The 16,587-nt window shown below is 36.3% G+C and overlaps 1 protein-coding gene across 1 annotated transcript; it reads left to right on the forward strand.

Annotated features, from left to right (window-relative positions):
• Window positions 1-15,393: 15,393 nt before the first annotated feature.
• On the forward strand, window positions 15,394-16,356 carry LOC120524309 (olfactory receptor 2D2-like). Its single transcript, XM_039746170.1, has one exon. It carries the CDS (start codon window positions 15,394-15,396, stop codon window positions 16,354-16,356), a length of 963 nt encoding a protein of 320 aa, XP_039602104.1.
• Window positions 16,357-16,587: the final 231 nt, after the last annotated feature.

Here is a 16,587-nt window from a genome sequence, read left to right on the forward strand (position 1 = left end):
TATCTGTATAATGTAATAAACATATTTTGCTGCATTTCATCTTAAAAATGATATTGTCATCATATGTAAATACATGCTTTATAAAGTGGCACAGGTTGTGCAATATTATAACTGTATCGCAAGTTTACAGTGAAGTAATTGTTCTTATAAGTACAAACAGTTCTACAAGGAGTACTTGATGGACTGATTGAGTGCATTTATAGTTCTTGGGATGAAACTATTTCTGATCCGCGAGGTCCATACAGGAAAGGCTTTGAAGCATTTGTCGTATGGGAGCAGTTCAAATAGGCAGCATGTGCTTGATGCTATATACCAATATTCTCTTTCCAATCAGCTGCTGTAGAGCTGTGATTCCACACTCAGATACAGTGATATAAATACTCCGAGTGGTGCAGTGAGAGTAATATGGTAAAAGATGATACGTTGTGGCAACCCCTAACGGGAGCAGCTGAAAGAAAAAGACGAAGGTGCAGTGAGAGTAACAATGCTAAAGCAGCTATGGTATTTAGAATAGTTTGGCCATTCCATGGAATATTATATTGTTACAGGTTAATTACAATCAGATGCCTTAAACTAATAAATAATATGCAGTTAATTTTAGTGTATATGATAAAGCCGTGTCAGGGATGTGGATCTAAAAATGAAAGGGAAACCACACTGGAACAAAAGCATTGCTTTGATGCTGGGTGCCGCCAGTTTGCAAAACCGAGCAGAGAACTTGTGTATGCCAGAGTTTGAGCTAGCATGAAAATGTGCGTGGCTTTACACGTTTAGGTTTTATACATCACGGTTTGAGCGTGGAAACGGGAGTATGCAACATTTTTGTGCATACTCACCATTTATACATGAGGCCCCAGGTTTCTAACCAGCAGTGAAAGGAACCTATTCTCTATAAATCATATCCCTTCCATATAATCTTGGTAAAGGGCCAGACACAATTAAATTTCATCATTTCCTTTTTGCTTTAGTTCATAGAGAGATGAAGTTCCACTTTAATATCCCAGGTTGTTATGAATAAATATCACTAACACCAACATGCAGCAAACAGTTAGATATTTCATTGTCAAAGAGAAGATCCAATTGAGCCTCTATGTCAGATATCTTCGCTGCTGGGAGGCATTTAACATTAACTGCTCGTTTAACATGGTTTGGAATTCTAACATTTCACACTATGGAATTGCCAATTATGGATGTACAGGCACACTGCAGAGTGCTGAGAATCTGTTCTGGGTCTAAATTGGTGAACTGGGTGCTAAGAGAGACTAAATTTTGGCTTCTTAGACCCCCATTTCACTGTTACCCACTTGTCATGTGGCTGAATTGGTGCTGCTGATTTTGGTCGTGCACAGACTACAGTAGGACCTGGAGAGACTGAAACTGAATCAGATGTAGTCGAATTGCCTAAACAAACTGAGTCTATCCAATTTTCAGTTTACCTAATTGCAATCAAGTACCTAACGTGGTCCTCCAATTTGCATATTTTTCTGACCAACTTCAAATTAAGTAAGCACTGTTGGCAGGTGAAGCTATCTGTATTATCGGTCAGAAAACCTCAACACAAAACATATAAACATGCCACGAGAACAGATGCAACTTAGGTTCAGTGCTGAGTTCATCTTTATCCCTTACTGCAGTAACTTCTGTGCTTTCTGCATTCAGCTGAATCACTGGGAGACCGTTGGCTTTAGGCTTTCAGCACCCATTGGGAAATTGACTACAACTTCACACTGTTGGTGACTTCTCTTTGTTAGATGTTGGCTTTACTCCAGTTGAACGTACTTGAGGATTTGATTCGTTTTTGGCTATTCTTTTCTGGTGCTTGTAAAAAGCTACATGTGTGAACAAATATTTCACCCAAGTATTTGTGAAGAAAGAAACAAAAGAGATGCTTCATGCAGAAGTAAAAACAAAGTCTGAATTAACAGATTGTTGAAAAAAATAGTCAGATGTGCTTCAAGCCTCAATACGTTGAAGACTAATAAAACCCCTGGACCTCGTGAGATTTTACCAATTGTATTGAAAGAAATGGAAGATGTCATGTGTAAACCATTATAAGGCATTTTTGAGGAATCACTTGAGAAAGGAATGAAGACTGGAACATTGCAAATGTGACTCCACTCATTAAGAAATGAGACAAAATGGCTCCTGGTAATTACAGAACAATTAAGTTTTCTTCTCTACCTTGCAAAATTAATAATATATAATAAGTGTAAGCATCAAATTCTTTAAATTAACATTAATGGTGAATTTTTCTTAGTCTCACTAGCTTCAACTTGAATATAATACACAGTAGCTTAACATACATAGAATAGTAGAATAGTAGAATATCATGTTTCCTTTTTTTCCCCTTTCTTTTGTGTGAACTGTTTGCTTTGAATTTCATTAAAATATTTAAAAACAAAGACACCTGGACTGTGAAGTTTTTTTTGTTTTTGGTATGGTGAGTCATGCCAGAGGTAGAATGGTAGCTGCATTTGAACTATTTTGAAGCATTTGGAAACCTTTGCTAAATGCAGCTACAATAAGTATATAAATATATAGCTATTAGAAAAGTACTTACAGTTGATCCTCAACATCTGAATGTTTTACTTTCACAGCTTAGCAGCCTCTCACATTAATAAGCTTTGTGGCTATTTGCAATTGAGAAAAAAATGAGACACACAAGTTTGGGGAGCAGTAATACATTTTTTTAAAAGAATGTAATTTGGACATTACACCGTATCATTGTAGAGTACATGTTGGATATTTTCATTGTTTTGCTTAAAAAAAAAAAAAAAATTGTGTTGCAATTATGCCTCCAAAGTTTAGTGCAAGTCCTTTGAGCTCTAAGCCCAAGCATGCTAAGTCAGTAATACAGCTCAGTGAGAAACAGCAGCCACTCTCTGCCACAAAAAAATGTTTTTAGCACATTACAAGTTGTATTTTGTGTACTGCATATATTAGATAAATGTGTGAAATCTGCAGATGATAATCTAAATTGAAGAAATGGCAGCAAAACAATTGAAGGAGACATGGACAAGCTTCAGAACATAAAAAAGTGCAAAGTGCTACAAGTGGGTAAAAGGAAGATCAATATTGAATAGCATATGGGAGGCATATGGGAGACATTGACCCAAAGGAATTCATCTTTGAAAATAATTTTATAGATTCTGTTGACACAAAGATGTCATCATCTAAGTTATGTGGGAAAAGCTATTGAAAAGGCAAATAAAATGTGAGTTTATAACATAAAAACTGTTGAATATAAATCGAGGAACGTTGTGCATGAACTATATGCACTAGTCAGACCGCATCTGGAGTATTGTGTGCAGTTCTAGTCACTACACTACAAAAAAGACATAGCAGCACTAGCAGATGTTCAAACGAGAGCACCCAAAAACATCCCGGGACTTACAGAATCAGAGAATTAAACCTGTTTAGTCCTGAGGAGAGTAGACTGTGTGGTGTCCCAATCCAGGACTTCAAAATCCTCAAAGGCATCAATTAGGTAGGCCCAGTAGAATTCTTTCAACTTAATGGTGAATATCATACTAAAGGACACGAGTGGAAATTAAGGGGAAGTGTATCTAGGGCTGAAGCTTTAAAGCACTTCTTTACTCAAAGAGTGGAGGGAATCTAGAACAAACTATTGAGGCTTGTAATTGAAGAAGAAACGTTGACAATCTTTAAGAAGTATCTGAATGCGATAGTGGGACAGCTTTACTATTAGCTAAACAAACTAGCCTGATGAACTAAATGGTGTATTCTCATTTGTCAAATGTCTTATGTTCTTATGCTTTAATACAGCTTAGTACTATTCTGACAGTAGGAGGCTGACACCTACCCAACTTTAGTGACACACTATTGGATACCTAATGGCCAAAGGTAGCCATGGCCTCACATAGTGGTCTTTTAAGACTATTACTGAAAAGTCTCCTTTGTTTAGCCAAGATGCCCTGTAAAGGATGAGGGTCATTATCCATGATTGCTAGTTTCTTGAATGTCTACTGTGACTCCAGCCTGCCTTCCTAATCAATTCACTAAGCTCATAGGCATTACTTGTACTAATGAAACTTTCTGAGCACACCACTGCATAAAATATTTCGATGGTGACAACGCACTAGCAGAAGACATGTAGGAGTGTCCTGAATAAATGACAAGACCTTAGAGTTCTCAGGAAATAAAAGCAACTTCACCTCTTGTACACACACCCTCCATATTGATACTTCACTGAAGCATGTTATCCATATACATCCCAGGGTACTTACAGATCCTCACCACCCTCACATCATCATCCTGAATAGATGATTTTCCATTCCTGCTCTTCACAGCTATTACTTTCATTTTGTCAGTCTGTATGTAAACATGCTAATTCAGGAAGTACTTATTTAACAACATTTTAGAAAAAATAATTTGTTTTGTAAGTTTTAAGGTTGTAACTGCATAAAAGAAATGTGGGTTATGCAACACAAGCAGCGTGGCCTTTTTTCCTTTTTACATGAAGATTTCTTACATTTGCCACTGTCGTTTATAAGAGTCTCTCTTATGTACTTTCTTCAAGAAAACACTAAATTTAAAATTTTTCTTGGCCACCACTACAAAGTACATTGGGAAAGTAACATATGAAAGATTTGAGAGGAGTATTCCTTTTAATCTTTCATCTGGATGACTGAGTTGCGACAATCAGAAGTAAAAAGCACCTGCTAACTGCTAACATATTTTAAGATATATCTGTAAGTATATATTGTCACACATGCACATCCAAGGACCACCTTGGATAAGATAGTTAAGCAATACCCTGCTTCTTGTGGGTGGGGCTGTTGCTAATGGAGTTGTCTCTTGTTCCCCCCTCAGCACCGAGAAGACACCCACTGAGGGCAACTGACTCCTGTACGGCGACCTTATAAGCCCGGTAATCCCACAAGCTGGCATCTCATTTGGACTAGAAAAGAGTATGGAGTTCTATTGCATGGACCCATTAGTAGAAGAGATGAGGAAGCTTTTATATTTGCTTTTGTTTAGAAATTGTGCCATCATGCACTTGTTTTGTTTATTTGCGTGCTGGAAGTAAATGGGAAGACCCAGTTGTCACTCCAGCATTTCTCAGGATTTTGTCTTCTTTCACCTGACCACTATATAAATATATACGTTATTTATATATATATATATATATATATATATATATATATAGTGGAACCTCGGTATACGTCCTTAATCCGTTCCAGACCCTTTGACTTATACCAAACAGGACGTATACCAAACAAATTTTTCCCATAAGAAATAATGGGAAAATTATTAATTCGTTCCCATGAAAAAAAAAAATCCTATTGCTATTGGCATATTATATATTGATGGGGTTATATAAAATAATTTAAACACTGCTTAATACTAAAATACATAAATACAAAAGCAATTAGATGAAATAAATGAAAATTTTAACTCACTTTACTTTTTAATGACATCTTTGTTTTTCACAATCGTAGATACCGTCGTTCTCGGCATACGGTATGTAGTAGCTATGTCTCGGATACACATGCCACCTTCATACTTTTCAACAATCAATTCAAATTTACATGAAAAAAACACAAAATCACATTGTGACAATGCAGGTTTGCTGTATGCTCCCTTCTGCTGCCGGGGAGCCCTTGAATCCTACACCGTAGGTAATGTGCCTCACTGCTAACCTCATCGGTAACAACAAAGCAAGGGGATGGTGAAAAAGTGCAAAGTGCTTTTATTAAAACAATTAACAGAACAAGGTGTTCAAATTAAAGTGCAGTCTCCAAAATTCCAATAAATAATCTATAAAATCAGAAGTGAAATGTGGAGGATAAAAACAATAGAAAAAAGTCTTCTTAAAAACAACGAAGTTAAAAGCAGGAAGCATTCTTTAAAAAAAAACAAGAAGCCCAGTGCCTGCTTCCCAACTGGGGAGTCGCCCTACTTGCAGCTGACTTTCGCACTGCCTGCTTCAGCCACTTCATCCATGCGCGCTCTCGCTCGCTCTCTCTCTCTTGCGTCCATTCTTTCTTTTTACTTCCTTCCTTTTCCTTCCTTCAAGCCAACTCTAGCTGACTCGCGCTTCTGTTTATCAAGATAAGCAGCCCCTGGAACAATCATGAATGTGGACGGTCCCTCACAAGTGCACTTTGGTGAGAAACGCTCACATCGCTAATCGACCTGACAACCTTCAGCCACATAACCACCACGCCCCCTCACCAAGCTGCGAGCGCGGATGATTATTTATTTTAAAGCTGGACTTTAACAGGAGCTGTGGACCTGCTATATCACACACGTGAAAGTTCACAGAGAGTTATAGCGGGTTGTTCCCTGAATGCTAGCATCTGGCGCACTAACGCTCGTGGGCAGTCGTGGCTTTGTCTCGAGAGAGGTAAACAAGGTTAGCACGCGAGTCGTATTCCAAACAAAGGTTGTATACCAAGCAAAATTTTTTGTGTCCAAACAGGACGTATACCAAGTTGGACTTATTCCAAAGCAGACTTATACTGAGGTACAATATATATATATATTGTATATATTATATATATATATATAATATATATATAATCTTCATTTGGATCTTGATTTTTGTTTGTCCATGAATGAATTATAAGAAGAAGCACTAGATGGCAGTAGAGAGACAGCTAAAACATAGGCATTGCATTAAGAATCTCCTCCAGGCTTATACTACTGAATGACTGTAGTACGCCAGTCACACCTCAAAACACAGACATTCAAACTAAACAAATTGTTGTGCTTTAAATTAACTAAAGAGACCTTCATTTAGATCTTGATCTTTGTTTGTCCGCGAATTCCACACATGCGTTGACCACCTTCCAGTTTAGTACATTGTTGTTACTCATGGATGTCAACAATGTGCCGGAATAACAAAAGGGGTGGTGGACAGTGTTAGCTCCTGAGGCCTGGTTAGAGAATGAGATTGCCGAAGATAAAAGGTACGTGCCTACGTAACATATGAATGAAAGAAAGACAATGGGTAAAATGAATGACAACGTAACAGCACGCTCTGGAAATTATTATTGTTACGTTGTAGCCGGCGAGTGCTGCGCATCTAACAGTTGTACTATGGCCTGCTCACATGTCAGTGAAGTGATCCCTATTTATGCTTTAAAGAGCCTGAATACCTATGTGTCCCCCTTTTATAACCATTGCTCTGTGTATATTGTCTTACTCTTTGGATTGCCATAAAGCAACCTGCAAGATTGGAGAAAGGTTGAGAAGACATCGTGAGAGGAAACGACAGCGTCGTGAAAACGTGACGGACTGTGAACGGACAGAAGCAGAAATGCTCCTACAACACCACATAATTACTATTCGGACAGTGATTCCAAGTAGGCCGTTCCTTTCGAATCAATATCCAAGGGTTTTCTTTTGTAATTTTGTTTCCCTTATAAAAAATCATAATGCTGTGCGACGAAGGGCCCAGTTCATGACTGGCAGCCGCGTTTAAACAGGTAGCCCTTCACAGACAACTTTAACACGTGCAACGTAGTTGGGTGCACATGGCTAGTATATAAATATGTATATATATACTGTATATGTATACTGCATATATAAAGTTATTCTACTATTATAATGTATCATGACTGTGATGTGGTGGCGTCTTGCTTCTTAGAAGTTTTATAAATACCAGCAAGACTTCTGTTTTAGGTCTTCGAAAGAGGACACCACTTGAAAAAAGAGGGTGTCTTACCACCCTATTTTTATCTGTTTAGTATTTTTGAAGAGTATCAATATATCTACACTGATTGCACTTGTGAAAAAAAAGAAAAAAAAACAGTCATAAACAGATTTAGTCGCATCTGTTTTTCCCTTATAGATTCTGCTGTTTTAAAAGTCCACTCAGGCTTCATGCCTAACTCAGGTGCCTTTGTTATCGGAAAGCGGGAATGTAGCCGAAAGTGAATGGAACTTCTGTAATGGGAGAAAGCGAATGGAAGCAGGTGGAAACAGGGTGGAATTTTGTCAGGACTGGCCAGGAGTGGGACTGAAAAAACAAGACTGTGCAGTAGTCTAGTGCAAATAACAATGAATTTCAACTGAACTGGTTACAGTACATTATATATTTTTCACAAAGGCTTACATTTTGCATGTTCATAAAACCAGTCAACACTCAGCACTGCATGCTTTCTGTGGAGTGTGTGTGGTTTGTGTTTTAAATGAAAAAGCTTCAAAGAGTAAATCCTCACACTGTTTCTGCACCACTCTTATAGTTTTTCCCAAAGACTGTAAAGCCCCTCTTCATTACCGGGACTCCAGTGGAAAGGGTGAACAGTTTTAAATACCTGGGGGTTCACATCTCTAAGGACCTGACATGGTCTGAACACATCCAAGTTCAAACCAAAAGGGCAAAGTGGAGACTCTACCATCTCAGACAGCTTAGGAAGTTTGGGGTTTCTTCAGGGATTCTAAAGACTTTCTACTCTGGTGCTGTGGAAAGTATGCTGACACGGAGCATTACATCCTGGTTTGGAAACTGCTGTGTTCAGGACCATAAAGTCCTACAGAGAGTGATCTGTGCAACGGAACGCTGCTGCAGGTCAGCTCTACCATCTATGCAGGACATTTACACCAGAAGATGCAGGACCAGAGCTCTCAGGATTATCAAAGACTCCTATCATCCCAGCAATAGCCTGTTTCATCTGTTAAAATCAGGCAAAAGGTTTTGTAGCATCCTGGCCAGGACAGAGAGACTCAGAAGGAGTTTCTATCCTCAAGCCATAAGACTTTTAAATCAAAACATGCCATCTCATCCATGACCCTCCACATACTTAGGCTGCACTGTAAGTTGTACTATGCCATCTACCCTTACCTTGTTTTGGAATTGGTCTGTCATTTAACTATGCACCTGTCTAACTTTGGTTTTGCACAATAATCACTGCACTATTGCACCTTAACACTTAATTCTATTTTATTCATATAATTTTACTTATTTATTATGTTCTATTATTCTGTTATATTTCAATCTATGACTTTTTGTTAATATAACTGATTTTCTTCTAACTTTGCACAGTTTTTGATAAACGGATCAGGATGCATTTCACTGCATGTTGTCCTGTATAACTATACATGTGACAAATAAAGAATCTTGAATCACCTCCCTGGTGAAGGACTTCCCAGAGGACAAACCTTTGACGTAAACTGCTATCTCTTTAAAGGGGCTTCACTTATTTCTGACCAGTCATTGGCAAGAAACAGACTGGCAAGCAATCTCTCTTTAGGTTTGGATTTGTTTATTGCTTAACTATTTGTTAAATACTGTATGTGACTGTGAAGTAGGATAATTTAAAACATTTATTAAATATACAGTAAGTTGTATGCGTATTCAATAAATGTATGGATCGTGTATGATAACTCTGTGTGTTCCATACATATATATGTAAATGTATTTTCGCCATAGTTTGTGTGTTTGCCCTGAGATGGAGTGGCACACTGTCTAGGGATTGTTTGATGGGATAGGCTCCAGCACCTCACCTCAGCGACCCTGCTCAGGATTAAGTGGACTAGGAAAATTGTATGGTATAGTATGGTATATATATATATATATATATATATATATATATATATATATATATATATATATATATATATATATATGTATACATATGATATACTGTATATGCACACACACTCACACCCCTATATCTATATATACACACACATAGATTTATTTGTGCATATATATTCCATACATATGCTTATATTTTCTCTGTCTTTCTTACTACCTCCTGTAAAAAGCCAAATTTACCCCTGGGGACATCTATCTATCTATCTATCTATCTATCTATCTATCTATCTATCGATCTATCTATCTATAATCTAAAATTGAACCATAAAAGTTAGGCACTATACAGAAACACGTTTTTTAATATAAATGGTAAGGAACATATTGTAATTTTGCAATGAGCAATCTTGATTTAGTGATTTATTGTCTTAGGAAAATTTTTGCTTTTTTTTAGATGTGTATATGTAACTGACATTCAGTTATGTTTAAATGGAAGTGTGGAAGTGTTGACTGTTGCAGAGCCTATAAATAAATAAATCAATAATTAAAGAAAGAAAGAAAGAAAGAAGCCCAAGTTATCTGATGTGGATATGAAATTGACTTTTTAATTTTTATTCAAAAGACTTTTGCAAAGAAAAGGTGATGCAGCTTGTGTGAAACAGAAAAGTAATTTGTAGCTGAAGAAACACTTTGTACAGTTTCTCTGTGTTTTAAGATAGACGAGTTTTCAAATTTCAAAACTTTGTACAGCACAATCTGATAGGGACACCACATTGAAAACTAGTCTTGACAAATTTCTTTGAGAAGCAAGTGTTGTTCTATGTGAACAGACAGACAGATAGACAGAAAGTCATGTCTGTCGCAGTTGGTCCTTCTCACATATTAACATACTGAGAAAGCAGAAAATACGTTATTAACTGTAATGATTATAAGTATCCATCCATTATCCAACCTGCTATATCTTAACTACAGGGTTACAGGGGTCTGCTGGAGCCAATCCCAGCCAACACAGGGCGCAAGGCAGGAAGCAGACCCCAGGCAGGGCGCCAGCCCACGGCAGATAATTATAAGTATTTAGCTCACAAAATACCAATGACTGTATTTTGTATTAATCATGCTGCAGAGAGCTATATGATTTTTATTTCTATATGATTTGATCTTCATTTAGGTAGGAAAGGAATTAAGTTTATGCACAGAATATGAGACTGGCTTGCATTCTTCTATGTGAAAGTGCTGACCTCTTGATATTAACAGAACACCCTATGATATTATAAATCAATGTGATTGTTTTCTTTACTCTTGTTTAAAAATATAAGACAAAAATGTCATTTATGAATTAATAAATAAGGATTATTAATCTAATCAAACAAATATAATCTAATAAAGATATTAAAGCTATAAGAATGGAATCTCTTTATAACTAATGTAATGAACTATAAAAAAAAAAAAAACTGCTTGGAATTGGTCTTGTGTCCATGTTAATTAATGTTGATTTATTTTGTTTTATAATTGTGTCTTTCATTTTTCTATTCTTTAATATGTAAAGCACTTTGAGCTACTGTTTGTATGAAAATGTGCTATAGAAATAAATGTTGTTGTTGTTGTTTTTGTGTGTGTCTACGGCAAAGGGCACATTCCTTAAGAAATGCGAGTGCCTGGCAGTCCTTTGTTTTTGGTATACTCCTGTATGTCATAAATTTAGATGTAACCCTAATCTACGTGTGACGTCAAAATGAACTGTTATGTTTTTTTCTGTTCTCTCTTTGGCTAATATGAACAAGCTAGGTGATAAAAGAGAGAACATTTTTTCTTTTAGGGCAGACTGCCTGGACAAAAATAAGTTTGTCTGAGCCCCCATGGTTTGGGGGTCGGGCTTAGGTCAGTCTTGCAGTCTCTCTAACTCACCAAGAATAAAAATTAAAGAAATTGCTTTTTATTTTAAATTGGTGTTTATCCCATTGTTTTTTCAACTTCATTGTTCACAATACCTAATAAGGGCCTGTTATTAACCAAAGTGTTTCTTTTATGTTTCTGCTAAAAACAAACATGAGGGAATCCAGCACTTGTGATGAGACATACTATCTGAAGTTAAAATGGAAGAATATGGGTCAGCGAATTTGAAAAAAAGTTAATTTGATTAAATTTGTTTTTTCATTTTTGCAATATTATTGAGTTGCAGCCTAATTGTTTTTTCCAAACTACCCATTTATACAAGATTAACTTTTTGCCTTAATATGGCCTGGAAGTGTTTGTTTTGTAAATATATGTTATGATAGTTGTACATTTCTACAGTATATTTAATCACTTTGATGTTTATTGTTTTTTTAGATGTGTTTCATTTAATACACTTATACATTTTTTATGTTTTATTTTTTTGTTTAAATATGTAGGTGTGCTTTTATGATTGTGATGAATTCAAAGAAAAAGGTGAGCAGCTGACATAGGTGGCCATTTAATGTCAATAAATACTCTTTTCTGTAGCTTTCTTATGAGGTGAAGGTGAAGGAAGATAGTAGTGACATAAAGTGGTCACCCTGCACTCACACAGCTACTGGTCATTTCATTTTCATTTTTCTTAATTTCTAAATCTGATTATGTGGTTTTCTGGGCTTTATTTTTAATTTAGAATATTATTTGTTTCACTGTGACAAAAAGTAATTTAACAAGTAAATTCAATTTCTGCATAAAACTGATAATAATTCATTGCTGTTCTAAATGCTTGTACAACATACACAGTTTCTTTTTTTTTAATAAATTATTAATTTCTAATTTTTGGTTGCAATGCGTAAGAAGATTTGCTATGAATAATCTGATTAATGAGGATTTGGACCCAGTTTAACATTAAACATATTGGAGCACCACAGTGGTCTGTGCAGTGGGCTAGCAGATGAACTCACAAAGTGCGGTGGTTCCCAAACTCAGTCCTGAGGATGCCCCATAGCTGCAGGTTTTGTTCCAACCAACTTCTGTCTTTAATTCAACAACTAGTCTAATTAAGTGAGCTGTAACTTATCAGTACACGTTTTTTGGGGCCAATGAAGAAATTACATAACTAAGTTTAGCAGTTTTTATTAAAATGTACTAAGCAGTTATATAAGAATAGTGTAGGTTTATTTTCTTGTTACTTTTTAACAGTATTTTTACCCTGATTTTTATTCTGCTTTTCCTGGTGTTCTAGTTCTTGTGAAGGGTAAATTTCACACAAACATTTGGAAGTTTTTCTTCACACAGAGAACCACAGACACGTGGAATAAGTGACCAAGTAGTGTGGTGGACAGTAAAACTTTAGGGACTTTCAAAACTTGAATTGATATTATTTTGGAAGAATTAAGTGGATGCAACTGGCGAGCTCTGTTCAGCTGAATGACCTGTTCTTGTCTATACTGTTCTAATGTTCTAATTTTTTAAAAATTATTATTACTATTATTTTGTTCTATTATAGGATTCTGATTACTGGATTGTGTTTTTCAGACTTGTTTTCTGTGGACTGCCATTTAAGCAACTCCTTTAATGCCTCTGTTCGGTATGTGGAGTTTTGTTACGTTTCATCTTATTTTTTTCTTTTTATAAATTTCCTTTTGTTAGCCCATCTTTCCAACTGGTTGAGATTTATGATTTCCCTCCTCTAATGGGGCTTTTGTGATACTGAAAGACATTACAATGTTATTTTAGGGTATTACTCTTGAGACAGGCCATTTATGTAGGAATTTGGTACATTGACATGAGGCATTTTCTAGGTAGGCCTGGCCTCTGTGAAACATTATTAAGGTCTCATAGCTTTTTGCTTTAATGGAGGCTGCAATTCATGACTAGTAATGCTGTTTTTTTCTGCCAGTTTCCAAAGACAAAACAGGCTTGCTTCTATTCCTTTTTTTCAAAATTCTCATCTAACATGGTAGAATTGTAGTCATCAACAATATGGAAAACATTTTTTGTGATGACCGGTACATTTTGCTTTTGCGGATTCCAAGTGCAGAGACTCAGTTTATCCTATAGTATTTGTTACCTTCTAGTTGATAAAAACAATACAATACAAATAAAAAACTCTACATGATGTTAGTTGACATTTAGTTTACTACCCCCTTGACGTCAACTTTTATTGAAACCCACTTTTCAAAAGAATCTAGTCCTTACCACAGTATTGGGAAGATTTTACCCCTATTATTGTGCTTTAGGAAGTACAGGAAGATTGTATGAGACAAATTGTGACAAGAACTGTAAATAAAACCTAGCAAAGGTCAAAACCAAAAACGTCTAAATCATAAGTGAAAGATTCCAAGAACATGAATCAAAAATGTAATTAAAAATCTTAAAGCAAAAGTCGAAACCATAAAAACAATAAGAGGGAAATGAAGAGGAAAAAGTTATCACATAAAAGGGAGTTCTCTATGTGCAAACTCGGATGAAGAAGTATTCTGATAGCTGAGCCTTTCTGTGGTTAATGTTGGGGTCATGATCTCTAGAACTCTGGCTGTAATAAATGACAAAGTTACCTATCAATGGATCAACAAAGAAGGCAACTACCATTACAAACATAAGTGGTGTCAAAGCCATTCTCAAAATAAGTAGTCATAGCTTGGAAAATACAATTAATCAAAATTAAGAAGCAAAAAAAAAAAACAAAAACAAATCTGGGCTAAGAAAACACCAGTTAGAGAGCTTTAAATTAGTGAAGACCACAAAGTAAAATGAATAAAAAAATTACATAGCAAATAAATCACAGGGGATTGATTATCAGGCAATTGAGCATTCTGGTGGTAGGGGGTGAAGGAAGGGAAGGGAAGGGAATTAACATTCTTAAAACAGGATTAAGAAGAATCTGCATAGCCACTAGGGAACTAGGAGAGCCTGACTTCTACAGAAACATCGAAGAGATGCCAGGAATCAGTTGCCACGAGTAACCAGTTGCTAGAGAGGAGAGTGAAAGGAGCAGGACACTCGGCTACAACTATGCCATGTGAAAGGGTACAAGACAAGGAATCTACAGTACATGCATTTTTATTGTTTAAAGCCATTCTCTGTGGCCCCTAATGATGGTGATGTGTGTCTAGGCACATTAGGATCAAGTGATTTCCCGTTTTAGATAAAACATTAAATATGTCAATTTGTTCAACTGCTTAATATATGTGCTTCTTCACAGTTCTTTACTTTATCAAGAAATTTATGGAAAATGGAAACATTTTGTTCACTTTGTTCTTATGGGCTATTGAATGTAAATTGATGGGCAAAAATGGCAAATTAATCTAAAAAAAAATATAAATCTACAACACACTAAAGTGAGCAGAAAGTGAAGGGGAGATGAATCCACTGTAATACTGGAGGAAGTACTCTCTTTTAGGTTTGGTAATATTTCCATAACTGTAGCATTTGTTACTACAGAATTTTCAGGAATACTTTAAAATATTATAAAATCCTTAAAGTAAGGGTGGCCTCATCAGTTGGCGAGATGGTGAAGGAAATAAGTCCATGGTTATTAAAAAAGTATTTACCATCTAGAGTATTGTGATTTTGAACTTTATCATTTCACACCCCGGGTTGTTCAAAATTACATATTTAATTTTGCCATATATTGTTTTATTTCCTCAGCATTAATAATTTTTTTTTTCACTATTATAGAGATGTCATCATGTAACCATTTTGTATTACTCTTTTGGTCACAGGCACTACCCTGAAAGCTGGAATGTTTGTTCTTAGTAACAATTCCCATCCACAGTTGCATCCTGCACGTCCCAAAACAGAGGACCCATAATGTCACACCTCCAAACCAGCCTCACCCAACCCAGCGTGCATCAGAAAAAGTTTTTCAAAATGTATGCCGCACCGTTGCTACTTTTCTTACATTTTGTTATTTCTATTTCTCTCCCCTCAGGTGTGACCATAAAGCAACTATGTCTAGTTTGAATCTTACCAGTTCTTCAGTCAAAGAATTTCTTATCAGTGGATTTCTGGGATTTAGAGATCAGGAAAGTAGAAGAACTCTGTTTGGAGTCTTGCTTACAGTGTACCTCGCCATTCTTCTCGGGAACGTTCTCTTAATTTTAATCTTTATATCTGACAGAACATTACACATCCCTATGTACATATTAGTCTGTGGCCTGGCCGTTCTTGACATCGTCATCACCACTAACACTGTGCCCAGTATGCTCGTCCTATTCTCTTTTGAATACAGAGTTGTGTCCTTTGCTGCTTGTTTTACTCAGACGATGTTCTGGGTGGGTCTGTTCTCGACAGAATGCTTTCTCCTTGCGCTAATGGCTTATGATCGTTATATGGCTATCTGTAATCCACTTCACTATCCTAATTTAATGAGTATTAGTCATGTCTCAAAACTGATGGCTGGCTGCTGGGTGGCTGGGTTTCTCAGTGCAACACCCAGCGTGGTTCTTGTCCTCAGTCTTTCATTTTGTGGACCAAACAAAATAAATCACTGCTTTTGCGACTTTGGTTCCTTGCTGTTTCTGGCTTGTGGAGACAATCAGATTACTAATTATGCCATACTGATTATTGGGTTGACTGTGCTTTTCATCCCCTTGGCATTTATTCTTTTCTCCTACGTGCGGATCATATTCTCAGTAGTCAAAATTGCCAACAAAGATGGACGAATGAAGGCCTTCTACACATGTGGCACACACATGTTGGTCATGTCCGTTTTTTTCCTAGTAGCAGGTGGAGTCTTCATTTCAGAAAGAATTCCTGTATTATCTACGGACACACGTATAATGGGACTGATAGTACAGAACGTCTTTCCTGCTTTAATGAATCCAGTCATTTACTGTCTTAGGACTAAAGAGATACAAAGCAGTTTTGTAAAAAAAGTAAAGAAAATAAGGATTTTGTCAAATGGCAATTAGTACTTTTTTCAATAGTATGTTTTTAGAAAAAAATATTCTTTATTTGATTCATATAATGAAATAATAAGCTCTATCTGGTTGCCACATATCATAACACCTTAAAATGCATGAAATTTGCCTGTTTTCCCAGACTGCATTGTTTACATCCAGGGAATTCTGATTTCCTCCCATAGTCTCAAGGCACCCTTTTAAGCTGACAGTGGACTCTAAATCAGTCATTTGAAAATGACT

Source organism: Polypterus senegalus, chromosome 2 (genome assembly GCF_016835505.1).
Source record: "Polypterus senegalus isolate Bchr_013 chromosome 2, ASM1683550v1, whole genome shotgun sequence".
In the NCBI taxonomy this organism is placed as follows: Eukaryota; Metazoa; Chordata; class Cladistia; order Polypteriformes; family Polypteridae; genus Polypterus; species Polypterus senegalus.

Excerpts from the sequence above, each read along its gene's own strand:
- LOC120524309 (XM_039746170.1), top strand. The coding sequence starts at position 15,394 with ATGTCTAGTTTGAATCTTACCAGTTCTTCAGTCAAAGAATTTCTTATC.